This window comes from Entelurus aequoreus, linkage group LG01, assembly GCF_033978785.1.
Source record: "Entelurus aequoreus isolate RoL-2023_Sb linkage group LG01, RoL_Eaeq_v1.1, whole genome shotgun sequence".
NCBI classification, from domain to species: Eukaryota; Metazoa; Chordata; class Actinopteri; order Syngnathiformes; family Syngnathidae; genus Entelurus; species Entelurus aequoreus.
In genome coordinates, this window is record NC_084731.1 from 90,579,641 (window position 1) to 90,604,623 (window position 24,983).

The window sequence follows — 24,983 nt, forward strand, 5'->3', positions numbered from 1 at the left end:
CACGCTATTTTGCGCTGTTTCGTTTGCACTTACCTTGTTCACCAAACACCTCAGTGTGAGTGTGGACTGTCGGGACCAAGACTCGCCGTCTTCATGTGCACATCTTTTACCAGTTGGAAATACTGAGTGGGGTGGTTGGATTTCAAGTGGGCATGCAAGTTTGTTGCGTTAGATTTTTTTGTTGGCACCATTCTCGCGCAAATTCAACAAATTGTTTCCTCGTCTCACCTTATTCCACTGGCCTAAAACCGAAATATTCCCACACTGGTGGTATTTGGTTTTGCTATCATTTTGTTCTCCGTGTTTCTACTATCGCTTGCTGTGTTTGTCACGGGCTAACTTGTTGCTTTGTGTGATGCTAGTGACCCCGCCTCTCCGCTCACAGGCACTTAATGAATGACAAGAGGCTCCGCAACTTTCTTTTCATTTCCTATGGTACACACACGCGCAGCTGCTGAAACCGATGCAAAGAATGAATGCTCTTGAAGCCTGTAAACCCTAATGTAAACAGCCGTTATCGACCCTGGAAAAATGACCGACTTCATTTTCATTTATCGCTTGGTTAATTGACTTATTAAATTTTGCTCGGGCCTAAGCTTGACTGTTCAGTCTTGGTATTTGTGTTGTGTGCATGTGTTCCTATTGAAGTGTCCAATGACTGGTTGCAAAGGAGTCAAACATGGTTGGAAACTAATCATTGAGTCTGTGGTTTTCCCTCTGCCCTTTTAGTGAGCTGTTCTCTGCAAGCAACACTGGGATTAATTTTGAGAAATACGATGACATTCCTGTTGAAGCCACTGGACAGAACTGCCCTCATCACATCGAAAGTGTAAGAACAATGACCATTTTTGTTCATGTGCAGTTTGTAAGTTAGTGTGACCTTCTCTGTGCAGTTCCAGGATATAGACATGGGCGAGATTGTCATGAGCAACATTGGGCTGAGCCGCTACACCCGACCTACCCCTGTCCAGAAATATGCCATTCCTATCGTAAAGTCCAAGAGAGACCTCATGGCCTGCGCACAGACTGGTAGGACGTGTGTGAATTGGACTTCTTCTGTGCATAACCAGAACAAAGCTGTTGATTTTCCGTGTCATGCGTGTAGGTTCTGGGAAAACCGCAGCATTCCTCCTACCAATTCTTAGCCAGATCTACGCTGAGGGACCAGGAGATGCTCTTAATGCAGCTAAAGCCTCCGGGCAGGTGAGGAATTTATTTTCAGGTATTGGCGTTGTAAGGGTTTGTGGAGTAGTGACACGCTAAATCCGGCAGATGGCGGCGTTACAAGAACAAACAGCCTCAGAGCAGCAGGAGTGTCTCAACTTTATCCACATAAGGCTGCATACTGAAAGTTCAAAACATGCGGGGGAAATTTATATATATAAAATTTACAAAACAAATACAATATGCATATTTTTCATTTATTGAAAATATGTATTCAAGAAAAGACACTGATTGCTTGTAGTGTGGTGGTTTTCATGGCTGGCACGGTTTGGTTCTCACTTCCCACTCAGTAATGATGTGAGTATGGTAAATGGTAAATGGGTTATACTTGTATAGCGCTTTTCTACCTTTTCTTTTTAAGGAACTCAAAGCGCTTTTACACTATTTCCACATTCACACACACACACACACATTCACACACTGATGGCGGGAGCTGCCATGCAAGGCACTAACCAGGACCCATCAGGAGCAAGGATGAAGTGTCTTGCTCAAGGACACAACGGACGTGACAAGGATGTTAGAAGGTGGGGATTGAACCAGTAAACCTCAGATTGCTGGCACGGCCACTCTCCCAACTTTGCCACGCCGAATGATTGGGATGTGCCGATCATTCGGCGCATATATATATATATATATATATATATATATATATATATATATATATATATATATATATATATATATATATATATATATATATATATATATATATATATATATATATACATTGGGGCAAAAAAGTATTTAGTCAACCACCCATTGACAATCAGGGTGGCTGACTAAATACTTTTTTGCCCCACTGTGTATATATATATATATATATATATATATATATATATATATACAAAAAGCAAATACAAATGATCTTAAGAGCATAAAAAGGAGTTAAACATTTAAAAACAGTGTCAACAGTTCAAAGTCTCATGCTGGGTTAAAAGCCAGTGAGAAAAATGGGTTTTAAGAAGGGTCTTAAAAGTAGCCAAAGAAGGGGCCTGTCTCACATGGAGAGGGAGATCGTTCCAGAGTTTGGGACCCGCAACAGAGAGGGCCCTGTCCCCTCTAAGCTTGCGCTTTGATTTGGGTACCCCCAGGAGCAGCTGATCAGCTGACCTGAGGGACCAGGTGGGGGCATAGAGCTGGAGCAGCTCAGAGAGGGATGGTGGGGAAAGACCACGTAAGGATTTAAAAACAAATAAAATAATTTCAAAACGGGCTCTAAAAGACACAGGCAGCCACTGAAGTGAGGCTAAAACAGGAGTAATGTGCTCTTTTTCTTGTGCTTGTTAAAAGTCGGGCAGCTGCATTTTGGACCAGCTGCAGACGTGAGAGGGAGGGTTGACTAATTCCAAAATACAAAGAGTTACAATAATCTAGCCAAGATGTGATAAAGGCATGGATTACTGTCTCAAATTGTTGCCTGGAAAGAAGGTTTTTAACCTTGGCCAGCTGACGTAAATGAAAAAAGCTGGCTTTCACCACTTTGCCAATCTGACAGTCCAATTTAAAATCACTATTAATACGAAAGCCCAGGTTGGGGACCATGAGCTTAACATGCAAAGCCAAGGGGGGAGCTCACAGGTACCACTAGGTCCAAACACTATTACTTCAGTCTTCTTTTCATTGAAATTTAAGAAATTTAGGGCCATCCAGGTAGGGCTGGGCGATATGACTAAAAAATGTATCACGATATAAGTGTTTCATATCAGTCGATATCGATAATTATTGATTAAAAAAAAAAACCTATTCTAAATAAAGACCAGGAGAAAAAAGGCTGAATTTAAATACTTTTATTTTAAATATAACCTTTAACCTTTAGAACGAGGTCAGCATTATGAAAAACAGTCAAATAAATTAAAATACTGGTCGATGTGCAAATATTGACATTAAATAAATGCTTAATCCAACAAAATGTGCAAGGTATTGTAATTAAGAAATTAGTAGTGTACAACTCAGGCTTTAAAGCCATATTGATAACAATATATGCAAATAAATAACAGTCACATTAAGCAAGCAGAAACAAACATGTCTTACAGAATATTGTAAACATCGGAATAAACTTGCGTCTGAACATCTGTGACAAAACAAACCTGTTACTCTCTTCAGTCATTTATGGAAAAATCAAACCAACTTCGGTATCTCCTTTTCCACGGATTCCCTGCACATTGTGTAAAGTTTAGGAATAGCTGTCTTGGAAAAGTGCTTTTTGGCCAGGTAGAACATAACGGGGGTCGAGCACGTGTATGAGATTCTTGTACCTAGACTTCTCAACTATGCTGAGCGCTAGCATGTCCTTCGCTAATTGATACACCACTGCATCCGTTATTTCTTTATAACGTTTAGAATTTTTGTCGTATGGCACTGCTGCCGAGTAATACTGTCTGCGGCAACAACAGACCACCATCGAGACGATGGTGGTCTGTTGTTGCCGCTTCGGTGCTGTTCCACTTGCACCAGCTGATGTAGATGGTTGTGGCTGTTTGATACTGCTGTACTCCAGCGGGTGAGAGCGGCTCAGGTGGTAAAATAAGTTTGTCGTGTTCCCAGACTTGGTCGGGACGACGACCTTGCATAGTTTGCAGACAGTATTACTCTGATTTGTATTGGATTTAAAAAATCCAAAATACTGCCAAACCGTGACGTTTCCTTTTTTATTTACAATTTCCTCTCGTGCTGCCGCACTCATATTCCCGTTTGGTTTCAGTCCTCGTCGTCAGCTAACCGTTGTTGCTTTTTTTTTCTTTTTTCCTGTTAGCATTTCCCAGAATGCCTTGCGGTTCAGGCTCGGCCGTGATAGGTCGAGAGGCCAAAGCCCTTCCTCTGCCTACACCCCCCAGAATGCTGTGCGGTTCCGGCTCCGCCATTCTTCCTATTTTTTTCTAACAGAACTCAGTGAAATTATCGAACGTTCTATCGACCCCATTTTCTATTGATATTGATCACATGTCTATCGCGATATATATTGTTATTGTTTTATCGCCCAGCCCTACATCCAGGTGTGGATATCATCACGACAAGCAAGTAGTGACTGCATTGAAGAGGCATGCTTTCTCTTTAACGGAAAATAAATGTGTGTGTCATCGGCATAACAATGAAAATAAATATCATGCTTTCTTAGGATTGAGCCCAGGGAAGTAAATACATAGAAAACAGCAGTGGTCCTAAAACTGAGCCCTGTGGGACCTCACATGTCAAGGGAGCAACAGAGGATTCAGAACCAGCAACATTTAGGTTCCGTTTGTCAAATATGACTTCAGCCAACTCAAAGCAGTACCACAAATGCCTACTTGATGCTGTAGGCGGCTAATTAAGATATCCGCATCAAATGCTGCTGTTAGATTGAATAAAACTGAAATCACATCATCACCTAAATCCGTTGCTCGAAGGATGTCATTAAAAACCCTTAATGCCGATTCGGTATTATGGAGGGGTTTAAACCCAGACTGAAATAGCCGTAAAAGCTAACTAAGCAAGAGATCTATATCAACACGAAACGTGTTTGCGTTTGTAATGCACAACACTGAGATACAACACCAACCTGTACTGACTGAAAAACGTGAACAATCATATTACAGTATCTGTAAAGCATTAGCTCACATTTCATGTGTTGTTCGTACACAGCTGAGGTAGCCAGACTGCGTACTGTATGTCCTGTAGTTGTACGAACACGAATGACGTGCTGCGTGTATCATGATCAATATTAAAGTGACTCACTTGATGGACAGTTGTTCTTCTGGTCCAGCTGGCCTTCCTGTTGATTTTGGGTAAGCAGTCCATTTAAGTCGAAATAGCTTGGCTCCAAGTTTCATATTTATAGCGTCAAAAAAAATGTCACCCCCCTCTCCCAGCTTCCGTCTGCTGCAACGTCTTACTCTTCCTTCGTGCTCCCTTCTATAAGCAGCATTATATTCAGCTTCAAAAGTATAAGGTTGAAAATCCTCATTAGTGCAAAAATAGTAATCTTTGTTGTCGGTTACCAAGTCTGCCATGATTAGAAAACACACTCGTGTTTGATTCCGGAAGTAGGAACACATTTTGGCTGCCAGAAGTCAGATGTGAGCTGCAATGGAAACAGAAATGATTAAAATGATCAAAATACGGTAAATATGGAACATATCACATATTGTTATGAACGTGTCTTTGCCGCATCTTTCGAACGGTTTTTATCTTTAATACATTTATTTTAAAGACATGTAAGTTCTTGTCTGTCATGATTGTGAAAGATAGGCAGAATTCCCCAAAAATGTGCAGTTCCCCTTTTACGCCACAGTCTGATATTATTGTGGCATATGTCCAAATAAAGACTTAACATTGCTAAAGTGTGTAAAATGAAGTAGCAGGAATGTTTAGGATAAACACACTTACTGTAATTAAACCCAAATATAATGTTCAAACGTAATCATACTACAAACATGTATTGTGCAAGGACATCCACTGTTTCCAGCAAAATGTTAAAAAAAACAGTTGAGTGTCTTTTTAAAGTGACGATGTAAACATCCAGTGTAAAACAATCATGTTCACTTTAGGGTCTTTTCTACTTTATGAGAAGCAGTGTACTCCACAGTGGACATGTTTAAATCAGTTTGGAATCACTAACAGTTTAACTTTTAATAATGTAAACGGCTCTCAAACTGATGTTTGGCTTTGCTCGCTTCAAATATATTTTCTCGGTGAGAGTTTGAGGTGGCCCTGCCTTGTGCCTTCTGCTAGAGTGCAGCTGGTTAGACTCCAGGCAAACTGTGGAAAATGGATGGATTTATCAAGAAGTTTTTCAATTTACTCATATTTCCTGCAGTGTAGAGTTTTTCTTGGTGATTTCCCTCCATGAGGTGCGACGTGACCGGCTGGTTCTGAGTCATCTTGGAAAGGCTGGAGATAAAAATGGCACGCTTTGCTTTGCAAAACGCATATTTTCTTACCTCTGCCAAAAAGGTTATGTTTTCACCAGTGCTTGTCTGTTTATTAGTAACATAATTCAAAGAGTTATGGATTTTGAGGATTTTTTTAGGAAATGTCCAAAAAACTAATTCCTCTCGTTTACTAAGAACGCATTTCACTTCCTGCTTACAACGTTCCACACTTCACTTCTTGCTTACGGCGTTCCTCACCCGCACCAAGTCACCCCGTGCTGTGCAGAGGATTATGAGAGATGTAGTGTATATTCAGACTACACACCAAGTTTTTGTTTGACGCCGTCATGCCTCACAGCATTACTGTGAAGACTTTGAAACCGTAATACCGCAGTATCTACAATACTGGTACATCCCTACAGCGAATACATGTGATTGGTATCGGTATCGGCCGATCTCACTCACTGCGACATAAAACCCTGATCAGAACATCCCTATGGTTGTCTCTGATCTCTGTGATTGAGTGACAGATTAGTCTAGACTAGAGTGTAGGCTTGCCCATGATGCTAAACACTATCAGTGAGATGTATTGAAGAACTTAAAAATGGCAAACAAATCTTTAAAACTGAATTAATCAAAATATATGTAATAAATAAACAAACTGTTCATCAAAAAGTTTCGTAAATTACATTGTTGTAAATGCAGTTTGGTATTCTACTGCTATAAATGTGTTAGGGGTAGGTTTGTTGTCTTCATCCTACACCCTTCTTAAACTTTAAAGCCTCTAATTTTAATGTTTTAATGTTGAGTATTATATTAACTATTTTATTTTCATCTTGTAATTATTCTTCACATTGCAGGAAAACGGAAAGTATGGCCGTCGCAAGCAGTACCCCATTTCTCTGGTCCTGGCCCCAACTCGAGAGCTGGCCCTGCAGATATACGATGAGGCCCGGAAGGTATGTTGGCATTCATATCTAAAACCCCATAGAGATTGCAAACTATGAAGTGTGTTAATTTTCGTCTCCTAGTTTTCCTACCGATCCAAAGTGCGTCCCTGCGTCGTGTACGGAGGAGCAGACATCGGCCAGCAGATCCGAGAACTGGAGAGGGGGTGTCATCTGCTGGTCGCGACGCCTGGGAGGCTGGTGGACATGATGGAGAGGGGCAAGATTGGACTGGACTACTGCAAGTAAGACATAAACAATAGAAAAGCAAGGCATTGTTTTTATTGATGCTTAGTAGGTGTATGTTTAAACATTGTTAGAAAACTCAATGGCTCTCTGTATGGAACGGAACACAGACATAAAATCGCAAATTGTGGCATGGATATAGAAATATAGTTCTAGGACTTTTTTTTGGTAACATTACGAGACTAATACTTTTCTTAAAGATGACACCGTGATGAGTACCTGTCAGGGGTTTCTTTGTACATTGACAAAATCCTTTTCAGGCATCCCTTTCCAATTCAGACAGGTGAACAATAACAGTAAGTAAAAGGTGCTGTTTGCAATTTGCTCACAGTTTCATTTTTCAAAGCAAAAAAAATTACAAAAATCATTGTCCCCTTATGTTACCATTAGCGGTTTTAAAAGCATATACGGGCGAAGTGGAGCCACGTAAATAAGGCCGTCAACAAAACGATGCACTCTGACGATACAGTCAAGAGGCGGCTTGAACATGGTCTGTGTGTAAAACATAATGCAAAATTTTGACCAAAGAACCATCATTACCTGTTATGTATACCACAAGGAAGTGTTTTAAATGTAGAAAAAAATCATAATATGACCCCTTGAAGCTCATGATGCAGTAAATTAAAATATTTTTTACTGGATACTTTCTGCTTGGAGACATCGTATCTGTAAGTAATATGCAACTATAATTATTTGATACTTGTTTATATTGATAAATGGGGTGTTTTAGGCTGCAATAGTGTTAAATTGAAGATGTCAGACTTTCCCCAACTCTGACTACCGGTACTTTTAAAAAACTAGACTGAAAACTTGTATGTTCACCTTAGCTTTCAGCTAAATCTTTTAGCTTTTAACGTCCGCACTGTTTTTATTTTTATTGTCTGCATTATAATTTTGCTTTTATTTTCTTTCATTTCACTTTGTTGTCTGTGAAGCACTTTGAGTCTGCCTTGTCTATGAAAAGTGCTATACAAATAAAGTTGCCTTGCCTTGCCTAAATTAGGGTAGTGCTTCTCAATTATTTTCTGTTACGCCCTCCCTATGAAGAAGAACATATTTTGCGGCCCCCCTTCACTCTCCACCTTGACTATAAATAACATATGTTTTATCTAAAATTGTTATAACTATACCACTGCATAATATTGTGTGCTCATTTCCATTAAAAGAAACACACCGATATTTCCTTGTCTCCCACTGAAGTTACAGTGAAGCCAAGTGCTACATACGCTTCGTCATATACGAGTACGGCAAAAAAAGCATGTACACACGCGCATCACCCCAGGGGGCCTACCCCACTATTTGAGAAGGAATGAATTAGGGACACGTATAAGTGTGTCTAGCTTGTGTGCTGTTGTGTAGCTGCGAGCCTTTTTAGTAAACTTAGTATAAAAAAATACAAGAAAAAAACAACCTTGAGTGCTTATTGGAGGACATTTAGCAGTTACCTGGCTGTTGAGCTATGCACAAGTAACGCACTGCAGAACTGCTTTAATTGGAGCGCTTATAACTGTGATTTTAATAGCAAGCTGGTATCTGATATCTGACCGATATCCAAAATCAATATCGGATCAGGTGTGGGCGATGTGGACCAAAACTGAGTATTTTTAGGCAGAATGGTGATCTACAATATATATCGGTATTTTCAACAAAACGTGCAAAGTGTTTAGTTTTAACTCAACATCACATTACTGTTACTAAAACTGTTCTGAAAATTAATTTTAAAAAGTAATTTATAGTTACTTGTTACTTAACCAAAACTTTTTTTTAAGTTACTAATGGAAGTAATCTTTAGAAAATGTAATTAATTACTAGGGAAAGTAATTAATGCGTTACTTATTAAAAAAAAGCTTTAAATATGTCATATGCAGTTGAGAGAAGTTTATAAGAGTGTGTCCGTGCGTGTGTGTGCCTTTTTAAAAGGTGATATCTGTTGCAAAGCGCCCTGTGACGTCTGAGGGTTTCAGATCAACTATATTAGTTAGCTTTAGCAGTTAGCAGCGGCAGTTTGTCAGCTCTGATGGCTGTCCTGTTAAATCTTTTAACCGGCTTGTTACCTCTGGTTATTAAAGCGTAGTCGCCACCAGCCCTCGCTAGCTGTAGAGCTACGGTGCGGGCACGTCACTGTGCGCGAAGGCGAATGTGGCAGGGTGTCGTATTGGCAATGCACGCTAGCTAATCTGGACGCGTGCCGGACCCTTCCTCAGCTACGGTGCTTGCTTGGCCGCAAACAGCTGTAACAAAGGCACATAAAAAGATACCTCTATGGTGGTATTGTCTCAAATATATATCGCTTTCTAAAATATACTGATATTATATATTATAAACCTTTTCAGGGTTTCCCCTATATGTAAACGATCGCGCAATGGCACAGCAAGATTACACAACTAAAGTTTTTTCTTTCTCCTTTTTTTTTAATATGAAAACTAGAGATGTCCGATAATGGCTTTTTTGCCGATATTCCGATATTGTCCAACTCTTAATTACCGATTCCGATATCAACCGATACCGATACATGCAGTCGTGGAATTAACACATTATTATGCCTAATTTTAATTGTGATGCCCCGTTGGATGCATTGAACAATGTAACAAGGTTTTCCCAAATAAATCAACTCAAGTAATGGAAAAAAATGCCATCATGGCACTGCCATATTTATTATTGAAGTCACAAAGTGCAACATTTTTTTGAACATGCCTCAAAACAGTAGCTTGGAATTTGGGACATGCTCTCCCTGAGAGAGCATGAGGAGGTTGAGGTGGGCAGGGTTTGGGGGGGGGTTCGGGTAGAGGGTAGCGGGGGGTGTATATTGTAGCGTCCCGGAAGAGTTAGTGTTGCAAGGGGTTCTGGGTATTTGTTCTGTTGTGGTTATGTTGTGTTACGGTGCGGATGTTCTCCCGAAATGCGTTTGTCATTCTTGTTTGGTGTGGGTTCACAGTGTGGCGCATATTTGTAACAGTGTTAAAGTTGTTTATACGGTCACCCTTAGTGTGACCTATATGGCTGTTGACCAAGTCTGACTTGCATTCACTTGTGTGTGTGAAAAGCCATAGATATTATGTGATTGGGCTGGCACGCAAAGGCAGTGCCTTTAAGGTTTATTAGCGCTCTGTACTTCTCCCTACGTCCGTGTACACAGCGGCGTTTTAAAAAGTCATAAATTTTACTTTTTGATACCGATAATTTTGAAACCGATACCGATAATTTCCAATATTACATTTTAAAGCATTTATCGGCCGATAATATCGGCAGTCCGATAATATTGGCAGTCCGATATTATTGGACATCCCTAATGAAAACACTTTCTTTTTTTTACCTTAAAAAAATTACGTGATATATTGTATGAATGGATATAACGCATAAAGTCAATTATTTGCGTACTGTAGACTATAATAAGTTTGAAAATAGCTCAAATATCATAAAAAACCTTCCTCATTGCTTTATTTAGGAAAAACAAAAACTGCAGCCAGTGGTCGCGCACCTATACGAGTTGACACTTGGCGAAATTCATCCTTGCAATTGCAAATCAAAATGATCACATCACGTGTATGATGATTTCATATTGACCACGCCCCCAATGCCACGCAAATAGTGGCAATCTAGGGAAACCCTGCTTTTGAGAATGTCAGGTGGAATATGCTGCACTTGTCTATGAAAGCATTTCCAGAAACCAACTCACTGTTTGTGTTTTCTGAAGATACCTTGTTCTTGATGAAGCCGATCGAATGTTGGACATGGGCTTTGAGCCTCAGATACGGCGCATCGTGGAACAGGACACCATGCCTCCTAAAGGCACCCGGCAGACCATGATGTTCAGCGCGACCTTTCCCAAAGAGATCCAGGTGTGTGTCAGCCGCCTACTCTGGGCCACTGCTCCGTAGTTCTTAGCCCAGAGGCAAGTCTTAAACTCCTGGTTCCCCCGTACAGATTCTGGCCAGGGATTTCCTAGATGACTACATCTTCCTAGCGGTGGGCAGAGTGGGCTCCACCTCTGAGAACATCACTCAAAAGGTGGTGTGGGTGGAAGAGAGCGACAAGAGGTCTTTCCTCCTGGACCTGCTGAGTGCGACAGGTGAGATGGTCAAATGGTCTTCCACTTTACACACACACACACACACATTAGATACACACCATACATTTTGTGGGAGGGAAAGTTTAGAGTTCGTGTTGACGGTGTGGTTTTATCTCAAGTCATCCCCAGTGAAGTGCAGGACAATCCTGGAGACAACATGGAGAAGCCTGGTAAGATCATCACTAGAGAACCTCGCAGCCACCATTTTTTTCCCCTCGTAAACAAGTGTCTACTTGCCTGCGATACTCATCTTAATGTGGAGAATCTTTGCATCCTGGCATGAATGGGATCTCTCCAACATGTCAGCTACATTTTTATCTTATTTTGTCTAATTTATTTGTTTTACAGAAGTCATCTCTGCAACATGTTGCTTTTAATCCGCGATCACCATTATTATTCCTATTCATATTATTATTATTATTATTATTATGTCTGTTTATGCTTGTATTTATCTCCACACTTTGCTGCTCCGTGATGTGGTGCATTTCCATGTTTTTCATTGCATGTTTTTTTTTTTTTGATTTGCCATCACATGAGCAGTTAGAATTTTTGAACATAACCCTCCAAAAGAATACCAGTGTTTCCCATAAATTCATTAGTGATGGCCCACCACAACTAAATTTGGACCGGCACAAAGATTTTTTTCAAATTTGTCATAGAACACATAATAATTGGACCGTCCGTTTAGCTTGTCGTTCCAACTCTGTACGGTAGATGGCATCAGAAGTCTGCATATAACGTACCAAAGCTGACATGATCTGTTTTTCAATATAGCGATATGACATATTATCTCTTTAATCAGTGCACACTAACATGGAACCCAGGAAATACAATCTTAAAATTATTTTTCTTAATTTAACTTCTTTGGTTGAATAAGATTTAAAAACATCAGATAATGTCGCACATTTCTTACGGTACGAAACAAAATGCTCAGTTTTATCCGTCCACACAGAAACGTGAGTTTTGCGTTATACAAACAGGGCAATAGCGTCATTCACGTCCCACCAAACCACAACCGATACATTCCGGTCCCGTGGGAAACACTGAATACATTCTGGCATCTCAGTTTTCAGTTAAATTTCAATGCTCCCATGGCAGTGAAATTCTTTGCATGTAATGGTCAGGTGTGTCGTTTGTGTCCTCTTTTGGCCGACTAGGAAAGGACTCGCTGACTCTGGTTTTTGTGGAGACCAAAAAAGGAGCTGACGCCTTGGAAGACTTCCTATACCGGGAGGGCTACGCCTGCACCAGTATCCACGGTGACCGCTCCCAGAGGGACCGAGAGGAGGCCCTAAGCCAGTTCCGATCTGGGAAATGCCCCATCTTGGTGGCCACAGCGGTCAGTGACATTTTGATTTTGCAAAAGACGCCACAGAAAAATTATTGTGCATGCACTGCAAAAAGTCAGTGTTCAAAAACAAGAACACAAATGACAAAAATTAGGGGTATTTTATTTGCACTAAGCAAAATTATCTGCCAATAGAACAAGAAAATTTGGCTTGTCAAGACTTTCCAAAACAAGTAAAATTAGCTAACCTCAATGTACCCAAAAATACCTTTAAAATAAGTATATTCTCACTTATAACAAGTGCACTTTTCTTGGTAGAAAAAAAAGACCTTTTTGCTCTATATGTTGAAAGATATTCTTAAATTAAGTAAATGCTAGTGCCATTATCTTGACATAATGATATCAGTGTTTCCCATAAACTGCCAAGATACCTGTGGCGGTGGGGGTGTGGCTATGGGCGTGGTCACCATGACATCAATGAGTAATTTGCATAATTTACTACAATGATATGATTTTCTCTAAAAAGGCTAAAAAAATGTATACTTACTAATTAAAAATAACAGTTTTGTTTTAAACGTCCATCCATCCATCCATTTTACAATATAATTACAACACTTTGTGTACATATTTATATACAGATTTGAACAATAAGTTACCGTATTTCCTTGAATTGGCGCCGGGAATATAGTATTCGCCTGCCTAGAATTACAGCCGGGTCAAACTCGTTTCGCAAAATAATTAGCGCATGCTTGGCACTTCCGCCGGGTCAAATATGAGTCATTAAATGACTCCCGCCTCCAGGTGGTAGAGGGCGCTAGTGATCCTTCTTGCGACTACCAGTACTGCAGGAGACAGGTACTGCAGAAGAAGACAGCAAGCAGCAAGCATGCAGCAATTGTTTGCTTGCACTTTTAACATGGAGGATTACATATCTAAAATAAAACCGTTTTCTAAACTGGACTTTCAATCGAAGCAGGAGGTAATAATTAAAGGAATATCTCCAGAGACTTTTAAAATTGAAGAAAGATGAGAAAGACTGCCTTTGATCAGAAGCAGCTGCACATGGACCCATCTACAAGTAAAGGTAAGATCATAATAACGTTTTTTTTATTAAATGTGTTTTTAATGATAAGGTATGCGCCGGAGTGAGAAGAGGTTTTAAAATAATTAGAGCATGCTTGCTCATTCCGCATGGTTTTGGTAACCGCAGGAGTGAGAAGAGGTTTTAAATTAATTAGCGCCCCTGCGGCTATTCAAGGAAATACGGTATTCACTGAAATATATTTATTAATCGTGGTTCTTACAAAAAATATATCTTATAAAGTATAAAAGCTAAAATGTCTCTTAAAGCTCTGCCCCTTTAATTAGTGCATACTAAATAATTTAACTTTAGCCTACAACCATATTATTTACCAGCAACATAAAGTGAAACAGAGGCAGAGGTGTCCTGCCACAGTCAGTAACAAAAAAACAGAAAACAGTAGTGGTCAAATACAAATAAGGCAACAAGAGAAGTATCCTACACTTCTCTTTTGTAAAGTAAATCTGAACAGCCTATATGGGCATCTACATCAACTATATGATTTACCTGAGAAGCTGGACAGGACACAAAAAAAATATATATATATTTAAAAAAAAATTTTTTTTATTTGTGGCGGACGTAATTCTTTCGTGGCGGGCCGCCACAAATAAATGAATGTGTGGGAAACACTGGATATGCGCTCTGCATCATGTTTTTTTTTTTCATGCTTGAAGTTAAATATTAGTTTTATACTTGTGAGTGTTGATGACACAGCTTTGCATCAGTTGATTTTCTAGTTTCAAGCATGTTTTACTCAATATAGGTCATAAAATCTCAGCAACAAGCTGTAATATCTTACTGAGATCATTTAGGACCAAAACCCTTAAAAACAAGTAAAACACTCTATCATAAAATCTGCTTATTGAGAAGAATTATCTTATCAGACAGAAAATAAGCAAATATCACCCTTTGATTTGAGATATTTAATTAATCTTACTTAGATTTCAGTTTTTGCAGTGTGTTTTTTGTTTTCTTTAAAGTTCTGTTCTTAACGCTTAGGTTGCAGCCCGTGGTCTTGATATCTCCAATGTGAAACACGTCATAAACTTTGACCTACCAAGCGACATAGAAGAGTATGTCCATCGCATTGGACGCACAGGACGAGTGGGAAACCTGGGTAATTTTGGCCGTTCAGTTGCTGTTTGTTGTGAACAAATGACCACACCCCCAACAATACAAATACGGCCTTTCTTTTCTTCAGGACTGGCCACATCCTTCTTTAACGATAAGAACGGGAACATCACTAAAGACCTGCTGGACATCCTGGTGGAAGCCAAACAGGAAGTTCCCTCATGGCTCGAGAGCCTGGCTTACGAGCATCAGCATAAGAGCACCAACCGTGGACGCTCTAAAAGGTCCGCAAACGCACTTTTTGTTAAAAAAAAATGACGTTGAAAGATTTCCATTTGTGCTTTGGTTGTCTTGTTTGTGTAACGACGGCGTCTGCAGGTTTGCTGGTGGTTTTGGAGCGCGTGACTACCGTCAGACGGCTGCTGGAAGCAACCCAGGAGGCTTTGGAGGCCGGGGCGTTCGCAACCAGGCGGGACACGTAGGAGCTCGCAACTTTGCAGGAGGTACAGGTGTCATTTTTAGACATGCGTCAATCAATCGGCCACCGATCAGTATCGGCTGGTTTCCGTGAAAAAGTATGTGATTTAGCCTTTTTGAAAGAAAATGCCCTATGCTTGCTTTGTTTTCGGCTATCTAGCCATTTAAAGCACAAAGAGGATAAACGTTTCTTTAGAGTTCCTTGAGAGGTAATCAAGAATGGCTGAAGAGTACCAAGATTATATATTTTTTTTAAAGACGACATACGTACCACACACTCCGGTGCAAGGGAGCAGAGCCAAAGAATGCACAAGTTTGCAGTGACCACTCTGTTAAAGGTTTATTTGATATAATTTTAACGTTTTGTGTTTCCCATTTAAGTATTATCTTGATATTATTTGTATTACTTAAAACAGATTTTTTTTCTACAAGTGTTCCGCAAAGCACCAACTCAGCAAGTTTTAAAAAGAAATCAAATGTGAGCAAAACCTAAAAAGTTAAGATTTTATCAAAGGCAACAATCATAAATGAAGCTTTCAGCACATACACAACATTGACATATATTTATATATAGTTTGGTAAAGACAGGGAAACATGCTACTCGTAAACGTGTGCAACAACTAGGCAACAAACATGGCAGACACAAAGTTAAATCATGAAATGCAACCTTACCCAAGCAAAAATGAGGCATGATTTATCCGAGAGAGTCTTCATACCTATTTCCTTGACGCAGCCACACACAAAGAAGTTGTAGACCTCCATGCTTTTCCAAGTTTCTATCTGTTTTGTACTGTAGAATGATGTCTGGAGCACAATAGTTCGACATGTCTGGGAACGCGACCAACTGATAATCCTTGAGATGACTAGACAAATGTGTTGTTCTTATAATGTATAGGAATAGATTCTATTGCATAGTTTGACTGCTTTTTGCAGAAAGATCTAGGCCAGTGGTTCTTAACCTTGTTGGAGGTACCGAACCCCACCAGTTTCATATGCGCATTTACCGAACCCTTCTTTAGTGAAACATAAAATGTTTTTTTTCAAATTCAAGACAGTTATATGTTTTTGGTAACACTTTAGTATGGGGAACATATTCTAAGTAACAGACTTAATTTAGAGTTTTTTTGGACACTAGGGGAACATATTCTAAGTAACAAAGACTTAATTTAGAGTTATTTGGACACTACGGGAACATATTCTAAGTAACAAAGACTTAATTTAGAGTTATTTGGTTAGGGTTTGGTAGGTAGGTAGGTCTTTGTCATTGCACAAGTACAACGAAACTTTGTTTTCAGCACAAACCCGTTCAAGATTAGACAAACAAACAGTATACAGGGTTACAGACTAGGAACGCTGATGGGTCGCCACAAGGCGCCCCGTAAAAGATGGGAAAAAGGTAAAACGCTGGGGAAGGATGAGTTACAAAAAAAAATACAATCTAGACTGGGCTCCTAAGGGGGGTTAGGGCCAGAGTTAGAGGGTTAGGGTTATAATAAGGCCATGCCGAATAAGGCATTAATAAGTACTTAATAATGACTAGTTAAGAGCCAATATGTTATTTATTTGCATGTTAATAAGCAACTAATTAATGGTGAATTGCTCCCCATACTAAAGTGTTACCATGTTTCTTTACTGGTGCACAAAATGAACCGTGCATGAACATCACCTTGTTCAAAAAACAAAACCAACACAGTGCATAAACTCACAACAAATTACACACCTGCAAATCAGTCTGACTTCTGCTGTTGCCGTATCCGTAATACGCTCATAGGGAGAAGTTTTTATTTACATGATGAGTCGGGTGTGTTTTGACCTCTGCCGAACCCCTGAGTCCGACTCACCGAACCCTTAGGGTTCGATCAAACCCAGGTTAAGAACCACTGATCTAGGCCCCTTGTGTACTCTGATAGTGCACAGTAGCCATGTTGGTTTGGTGGCCCACCACTTTGTTTCCTTCCGTTCAAAGTCATGGAGTGAATTCAATCTACACTGTGGCGATATCGTTAAGTGAGATTTTGATACTGTGACATCCCTAGTTGGCTTTTGTACCCTCTGGCCTGTTTTGAAATGTTTCGATTATAATTCATCCCAACACGTGATTGGAATCGGCAGCATCAAACACTTATCTGAACACCTCCAAAATAATATTCCTATTAGTCTTGTTTTTAGCGGATCAACATCACCTCTGTCTATCCTGCAGGTGGCTTCGGAACCTTCTACACCAGCGACGGCTATGGCGGCAACTACTCGCACTCTCAAGTTGACTGGTGGGGCAACTAGGTGGTTCTCTCTCTCTCTCTCTCTTCCTCACCTCCCCACTCAACTTTCTTCCTTTCTCAGCTCTGTCTTCTTCACTCCATCTGTCCCCTCCATCAACATTTAGAACCTATGTGCATGCTATTAAAGTATTTATACTCATGATATAGCCCCCCCCCCACCACCACCACCACCACATACACCCTTCCATTTCTGGACGATGTAATCTAAATTAATTTCATGGTAAATCTCACAACAGACTACATAGCAAAAGGATTCTTCCATTTCATTTGGCTACATTCCCCCTAAGGGGGAATCTTTTCCTTGTGGCACTATTCATATTAGAGTTTTGGCGTCATCATGTTTTAGTTCTGCCTTTAACTCAAAGGCACAGAGGCTTCCTGTGGCTCCGCAGCAGCCATCTTTGTGTTACGTGCATGGCCACCTTGCGAGTAGAAACCACAGCATGGAGACATGAAACTAAGTCAGGCCTAGGAACTGGCTGAGGCCACCATCTGGAAGATTATCTACCATTTTTTTAAAACTTTTTTTTAATTTCTTTTTTTAAAAGTGCAGATGTCTTAGAATGATGTCTAAGACCCAATAAACTCTGAGATGGAATTTAGTAACCAAGCAAGCATTTTTTGCCCATCACTTGAAAATGTTAGCAAACCGAATGATAGGACTTAGAGTGATGTAAAAAAAAACAAAAAACAGATAATTTGTTTCTGCACTGTGCCTTCAAGATTTCATTCTGTTCTGCAACTAAAACCTATATTTAACGTCACATATCGGTTTCAACATGTTCTCTTGAGTTCTCTTTGGAAGGAAACAAGCTAGACTTGAGCTAAATCAAACCTTGGCAAAACTAAACTTAAAAAAAAAAACAACAACAAAAAACCTAAAACTGCGCTGAAGAAACTCCTTGATCCAGTTCCCAAAAGCATAAAACCTCCTGCTGCAGGTTTTTGTGCTTTTAGAAACCTGTTGGGATGTCAGTCCTGCAGCTCTGCTGTGAGCTTGGAGTCAGGTTCCTCGCATCGTTGCCAAAAAGTTGGGTTTTCGCGAACCGGGCCACTGAGGGGGAGTCGGGCTTAGCAGTGCAAATCTGACCTTGCCGCTGCTGTGTTGTTCAATTCCGTCCATCAGTGCCTGCGTTTGTCGGGAACCTGACTCCTCCTCCACACACAAACTTGGAAACCCTTGTCGGCCAAACAAATCTTTCAAGGAGAAACACAACCTAAAAGACTCAAAGAGATCTAAAATTCCTTGCTCACTCTATCCTGGAGAGTCACATAAAGAGTTTTCTCTTCAGAAAACCAAGTCATTCCAGTATTGCTTTGGGTGTTTTGGGTCCGTCTTGGTCGGGGATGAACGCACACGTCGGGCCTAAGTGCTTCCCAGCAGGCCGAAAAAGATTGTTTACATTTGGAGGTTTGAGATTGGCACGGAGCGTGGTTTCTTTCCAACCACACCATGACGACGTTCTAGTCCTGCTGTGGACCCTGGCCAAGTCCCCGTGCATTCCGAGCGTAAAGTCATCTAAAGATCTTAAGCGAATGATCATGTAGGTGATATGTAAATAGTAGAGCTCTATTTAAGATACAAAGATAAGAAGAAGAGGAGGTGAAACATGCTAAATCACTTTCGGACCAGACATTTGATTCCTAACGTTCTCAGAAAATTGCCCGCTGGCTTTGATTGGAAGAGCCAGGCTGTGGACCAAGACAATAGGGCATATGCAAGTGTTGTTGTTTTTTTTTGGTCAAGCAATTCTTTTAGAAATGCAAAGCAAGTATCGCGATTCTCGAGCAGGTTTTAGTTTCGCTCCCCCCGTCCCCTGTGTATTTAAAAAAAAAAAGTGCATTTCACTAGAAGAATGAGTTGAGTAGTTTGTTGTAAGATTTGTGAACATTTAAAAACAAGTACAAAGCAGCGGTTGTTTAATGGTAGGAGCTGTATGAGCTGGTCATGTACCTGCAAACAAAATGATGGACAGACTCTCCATCTGTGTGGTGTCAGTTTTTTTCTCACAGGAAACTCTTTTCTTTTTGTCCTCGTGGTTTGATGCAGATGAAACGAACAATGGTGACCGGAACTGTGTTGGGTTTGGATAATGCTGAACGCTCGACACGAAGTAGACGATGCAAATGACAATCTGTTTGTCGAGGACTTCAATCTTTGTTTGATCGATTGCACTTTTCCCACATTTTTTGGGTACACCTTCACATTTTAAAGCCGACGCACCCGTCAGTTTCCGTACCCCCGAAACCCCGCCCTCCCTCATACAGAGCTCGTTTCAACAGAGACCCTTTTTGTGGCTTGCTTGCACTTTGCCATCACAAACTCCTCGGTGCCTTGCGATGACTCCGTAGAGACTGAAGTGTGTGTGTGTGTGTGTGTTGTAAAGGCTGCGTTTTTCATTTCACACAGTTGTTCCTTTTCGGATTGCTTCAGCTGCCGGTTTGATGTCTCAGAACCTGCAACTTCCAACACTGTTCCTTCCTTGCAGGTTAGCCTGCTATTGTTAGCATTTCGCTCCGAGCACTTACGGGCGTGCCAATTGCACAGTCGCTGGCTCGGTTGTCGTTTTATCCCCCCCGTGTCTGTAATCGCCATTTGGTGGTAAGAGTGCGGTCCTTTGCAATTCATGATATGCCTCAGTTTGTTCTCAACCTTTTGATGCCTTAAATTCAAGAGGGATCTAATACAAGTGGTAGTGGTTGCACTTTATACAGTGGAACCATGACGTTGGTCGTGTCTGGCACCACCGAGGCAGAGAACCCGACGCTTCTGTGGTAACGAGGAACGATTTAATGGTGCTAAGCTCCCTTTGCTGCGGCCCGCAGGCCTTCTGTTTGTAGAGACTGAGAATCCTACTTAGTTTTACCGGAAAGAAGAAGAAGAAGAAGAAGAAAAAAAACTTCCAACCAATCCTGTAGCACAGTTCCTTCAACGCCTCTGAAGAGGTGCGTATGAGTGAATGATTTAGTCGCGAAAGGACGACTCTTTCATAGTGAAGTGTGTGTGTGTGTGTGTGTGTGTGTGTGAAAGGATGCGAGTCGCCCACCGGTTTGAGTTGTAGTTAATTACCAATGGCAAGATCCAGCTGTTTGCACCCAGAGTTCTCGAGTCTACTATCGCGCTGCTAGTTTGTGTAATTTATCTGACATTTTTGAGAAATATTTATTTTTATAAGCCTAGTTCAAATGTTTAAAGAAAAAAAACAAAAAAAAAATAACAAGTGACTTGACCAAAAGACAGTGAACAAAAACACTGGCACATGAATGTTGAATGTCATCGGTGTGAGTGGAAATTTCTATTTTTCTGGGGTAGTGTGAGCTTTTTAATAACCGTGTAAGAGGGTTTCTCTGACTATGTCATATCACAAACTGTTACAGACTCGGCATCAGCTGATGTGACATATGGAGAGAGGCCGATTACCTTGAAAGTCTCATTGGACTCTTATCAGATCCACAGACCTGTTTTGTAAACAGGTTCAGATACCAATCATATGATATAATAATAATAATACTACACTGTTAGCAGCCATTTGCAATTGGCCAAAACAATAATAATTTGAGATAATTCCACCAAATATGCCAAGGTTTGGATTAAATTGTAAGAATCAAAAACCATTTTGTAAAAAAACAAACAAACATGCAGTAAGAAAAAAAAAAAAAAAAAAGTGTCCAGATTCGCTCCAAGTCAGTTTTTATGTTGTTGTTCATTTGTTTTGACACTTTTCCTTCCTATTACTACCCTTTGTGTGATTGTCTATTAGCAAGTGGGGATGTTCAAAGTCTATAACACAGAGTTACCTGTGGTTCTATTGCTATGTTGTTGTGATCTGCATATTTTCAGGCACAGCGCTCACAGCTGAGCGTCCGGCCAGTCAGAAAAAAAAAAAATTAAAAATTGGCAAACGACAGTCAAATGTCTCGTTTGCCGTTTTTTTTACCGTTGTAGCTCTTCTGTCGCTGCGGCCCAGAATGCAATGCGGCCACAGCGCAACATTTCAGTGATATGTCGGGGAGAAGTCTCCCTTTGCAGCCTTTTGTACTCCAAATGTTTGCAAACATGCTGGCCCTTTAAGTTGTTTGTAAGAGGCAATCTGGAGAGAAACACAAATAGCTGCAACAAGCAGACAGAGGTGAAGTGGCGACAACAAATACTTTTTGGTGTTATCTCGCCCTTTTTTCCTTTTCTTTTTTTTAAATTGGTGGCGTTTGCGAAACTATGTCGCATGAAGCCTGTTGTCTCCTTCAGTGACTGGCCAGACAGTTCAGCGTGGACACACAGCGCCACCAGCCTGCTAGTTAGTATTTGCTTTATGTATTAGTTTAGCAGTTGTGCACGAAGAGGAGCACTACACTGAGGAGAAAAAAACAAAAACAATATTGTGCATCCGTTGTGATTTTACCACAATTAAAGGTTTGGATTTGCAAAACTATCCCGCATCCTTTTTAATTTCAACAGAAACACTCAAGACATTGAAGGGCTTTACTTCATTTGCAGTGAAATACATTAAAATCTGTTAAGTTTGGCACCTGAGCTGGAGTTAAAGTGCAGTTATGTTTACATCGCTTTGGTCAGGTGATTTTACAGTACTGTGTAACTGTGCCTACTGTACATTAAGTGCTTTCCCAGCTGGTACATCTCCCCTCATTCTTCACCTAAATATATAAAAATAGTATAGTCTATAAAATAATTATAAGTACACGTCTGCATAACATTGTATCCTTTTTAACATTAAAGAAAACACACCAGTCTTTCCCCATAGTCACAGTGAAGCAAAGTACGTAAAAAAAAGGTTCCCCGAGGTTACACACGTCCCCGCCCTTTGAGAAGGACTGCTGGAGGGGAAAGATGAGTCCTCTATTTGTAAGGCTTGTCCTCTGCTGCGTCTGGCCAGAAGTCCTGGTGGTCCTGGTACCACATGACTAAAATAACACACACCAGACAGGAAATATTAATGACCTGGTTGTGTATGTCTTTGTGTGCTCAACATATATGTGTGTGTGTGTTGTACCAGTTTGTCTAATGCCGTCAGACCACGACATGTTTTCTCGCCAACCTAACCGCTGCAGCTTCTCACAACTGATGGGGTAGCGGATGTCCACACTGGGTCTGCAGAGCATTGGATTGTAATATGATGCTTTAGTGCCGAAAATGCCCTTTTTTTTTTTGCTGTTAATTAAAGGTACAATTATTTTTAAAAGTGCAAAACTATGAATAAGAACTAAAAGAAACACTGCAAGCCAATAATTGTCACCTACTTAGTGAATATAGAACTCCTGATGATTGTATGACGCACCAAATAAATTGCTGACTTTGCCAAACTGCTGCTGATCTAAATCGATCAATGGACAAGTCTGAAATATTGAAGTCCGTCAATTATCAAGGGATGCGAAGGCCAAACCGGCGAAACTTACCAATATGACAGTTACCAATTTCGGTTTTATCGAGAACAATAACAAAAGGCCAAAATGTGACTTCATGTGCCTTTAACGCTGTTGCTCTTCTCTGACGGTCATTTTAGTATGAGGCAGTATTAAGTAATAATTACAGCAGGCATGTGCACACGTACAGTGCATCCGGGAAGTATTCACGTCACTTCACTTCTTCTACATTTTATGTTACAGCCTTATTCCAAAATTTAATATGTTCATTCTTGTCCTCAAAATTCTTTAGACAATACCTCATAATGAACATGTGAATAGTTTTTCTTTTTTTTCCAGAGTTTACCAATTCATTAAAGATAAGAAACAAAAGAATCCCATGTACATACGTTTTCACAGACTTTGCTCAATACTTTGTTGATGCACCTTTGGCCGCAATTACAGCCTCAAGTCTTTCTGAACAGGATGCCACAAGTTTTGCACACCTATTTTTGGGCAGTTTCACCCGTTCCTCTTTGCAGCACCTCTCAAGCTCCATCAGGTTGGATTGGAAGTAGTGTTTCTCATCTAGGATGTTTCTGTACATTGCTGCATTCATCTTTCCCTCTATCCTGACTAGTCTCCCAGTTCCTGCCGCTGAAGAACATCCCCACAGCATGATGCTGCCACCACCATGCTTCACTGTAGGGATGGTATTGGCCTGGTGATGAGCGGTGCCTGGTTTCCTCCAAACATGACACCTGGCATTCACAACAAAGAGTTCAATCTTTGTCTCATCAGACCAGTGAATTTTGTTTGCCATGGTCTAACAGTCTTTCAGGTCCATTTTGGCAAACTTCTTACTAAAAAAATGGCTTCCATCTATACCATACAGGCCTGATTGGTGGATTGCTGCAGAGATGGTTGTCCTTCCGGAAGGTTCTCCTCTCTCCACAGAGGAATGCTGTAGCTCTGACAGAGTGACCATCTGGTTCGTGGTCACCTCCCTGACTAGACTAAGATGAATGCAACAATGTGCAGAGTCATCCTGGATGAAAACCAACGCTTCCCATCCAATTTGATGGAGCTTGAGAGGTGCTGCAAAGAGGAATGGGCGAAACTGCCCAAAAATAGGTATGCCAAGCTTGTGGAATCCTTTTCAAAAAGACTTGAGGCTGTAATTTCTGCCAAAGGTTTCATCAACAAAGTATTGAGCAAATGAGCTGGAAATATTTATTTACATGTGATTTTTAATTATTACATTTGCAATATAAAAAGAGAACCCTTTTTTACATTGTCATTACAACACAGCAAAAAGTCAGTGTTCAAAAACAAGAACAAAAAATACAAAAATGAGGGGTATTTTATTTGAACTAAGCAAAATTATCTGCCAATAGAACAAGAAAATTTGGCTTGTCAAGACTTTCCAAAACAAGTAAAATTAGCTAACTTCAATGAACCCCAAAATACCTTAAAATAAGTATATTCTCACTAATAACAAGTGCACTTTTCTTGGTAGAAAAAAAAAGAGACCTTTTTGCTCAATGTGTTGAAAAATATTCTTAAATTAAGTAAATGCTAGAGCCATTATCTTGACATAATGATATGCGCTCGGCGTTACGTTTTTTTGAAACCAGCAAACTTATACTAAAACTAATGTATTGTTCTTAATGGAAAGGCAACAAGGCAACCGCTTGTTACTCTCGGGGTCTCCAAGCGGCTCAGGCAAATCATATTGTCTAAAAATGCATTTTTCCATCGATAACATGACATCATCGCGCCAAGTACGTGCTCTTTCAGTCAATTAGTGCGCATATATACAGCCCGGCCGCCGGCCAAAAAATGTTTAATTGTAATTTTGAAGAATTCATCTGAATGTGCATGAACTATTTCTGTTCAAAATTGTTAAATGTTAAATGTTTAAATATGAACTGTCAGTTTACTGTACTACTATATGAGTACGTATTTTCTATTGTTTCATTGAAAATAAAACAGCAAAGTCCATTTGGCTGTCATTTGTTTTAATCATGAGACAATTGTGTCAAAGTCATGATTTTTTTTTTCATGCTTGAAATAAGACATGATTACTTTAAAAA

General features: G+C 40.2%; 2 protein-coding genes across 7 annotated transcripts in view; one reads left to right on the forward strand and one right to left on the reverse strand.

The window, feature by feature from the left end:
• The window catches only part of LOC133659028 (ATP-dependent RNA helicase DDX3X-like), a 44,464-nt gene extending 22,505 nt beyond the window's left edge, over positions 1-21,959 (forward strand). For 4 of the 6 annotated variants that reach the window (XM_062061658.1, XM_062061653.1, XM_062061675.1 and 1 more), the window contains 13 exons: positions 730-829; positions 894-1,029; positions 1,106-1,203; positions 6,932-7,030; positions 7,103-7,263; positions 10,959-11,103; positions 11,189-11,333; positions 11,453-11,503; positions 12,491-12,672; positions 14,702-14,819; positions 14,904-15,057; positions 15,152-15,276; positions 17,451-21,959. In XM_062061658.1, the coding sequence (XP_061917642.1) occupies positions 730-829; positions 894-1,029; positions 1,106-1,203; positions 6,932-7,030; positions 7,103-7,263; positions 10,959-11,103; positions 11,189-11,333; positions 11,453-11,503; positions 12,491-12,672; positions 14,702-14,819; positions 14,904-15,057; positions 15,152-15,276; positions 17,451-17,530 (1,594 nt within the window). In that variant the 3' untranslated portion in view covers positions 17,531-21,959. Of the gene's footprint in view, positions 1-729; positions 830-893; positions 1,030-1,105; positions 1,204-6,931; positions 7,031-7,102; positions 7,264-10,958; positions 11,104-11,188; positions 11,334-11,452; positions 11,504-12,457; positions 12,673-14,701; positions 14,820-14,903; positions 15,058-15,151; positions 15,277-17,450 lie in introns of all 6 variants that reach the window. The other 2 variants (XM_062061666.1, XM_062061686.1) reach the window with 2 other exon arrangements.
• Positions 21,960-22,007: 48 nt separating this feature from the next.
• Positions 22,008-24,983, reverse strand: part of LOC133659057 (dTDP-D-glucose 4,6-dehydratase-like) — a 22,738-nt gene continuing 19,762 nt past the window's right edge. The window contains exons 11-12 of the mRNA XM_062061733.1: positions 22,539-22,636; positions 22,008-22,449 (exon numbers count right to left, since the gene is read on the reverse strand). Of these exons, the coding sequence (XP_061917717.1) occupies positions 22,385-22,449; positions 22,539-22,636 (163 nt within the window). The 3' untranslated portion in view covers positions 22,008-22,384. The remainder of the gene's footprint in view (positions 22,450-22,538; positions 22,637-24,983) is intronic.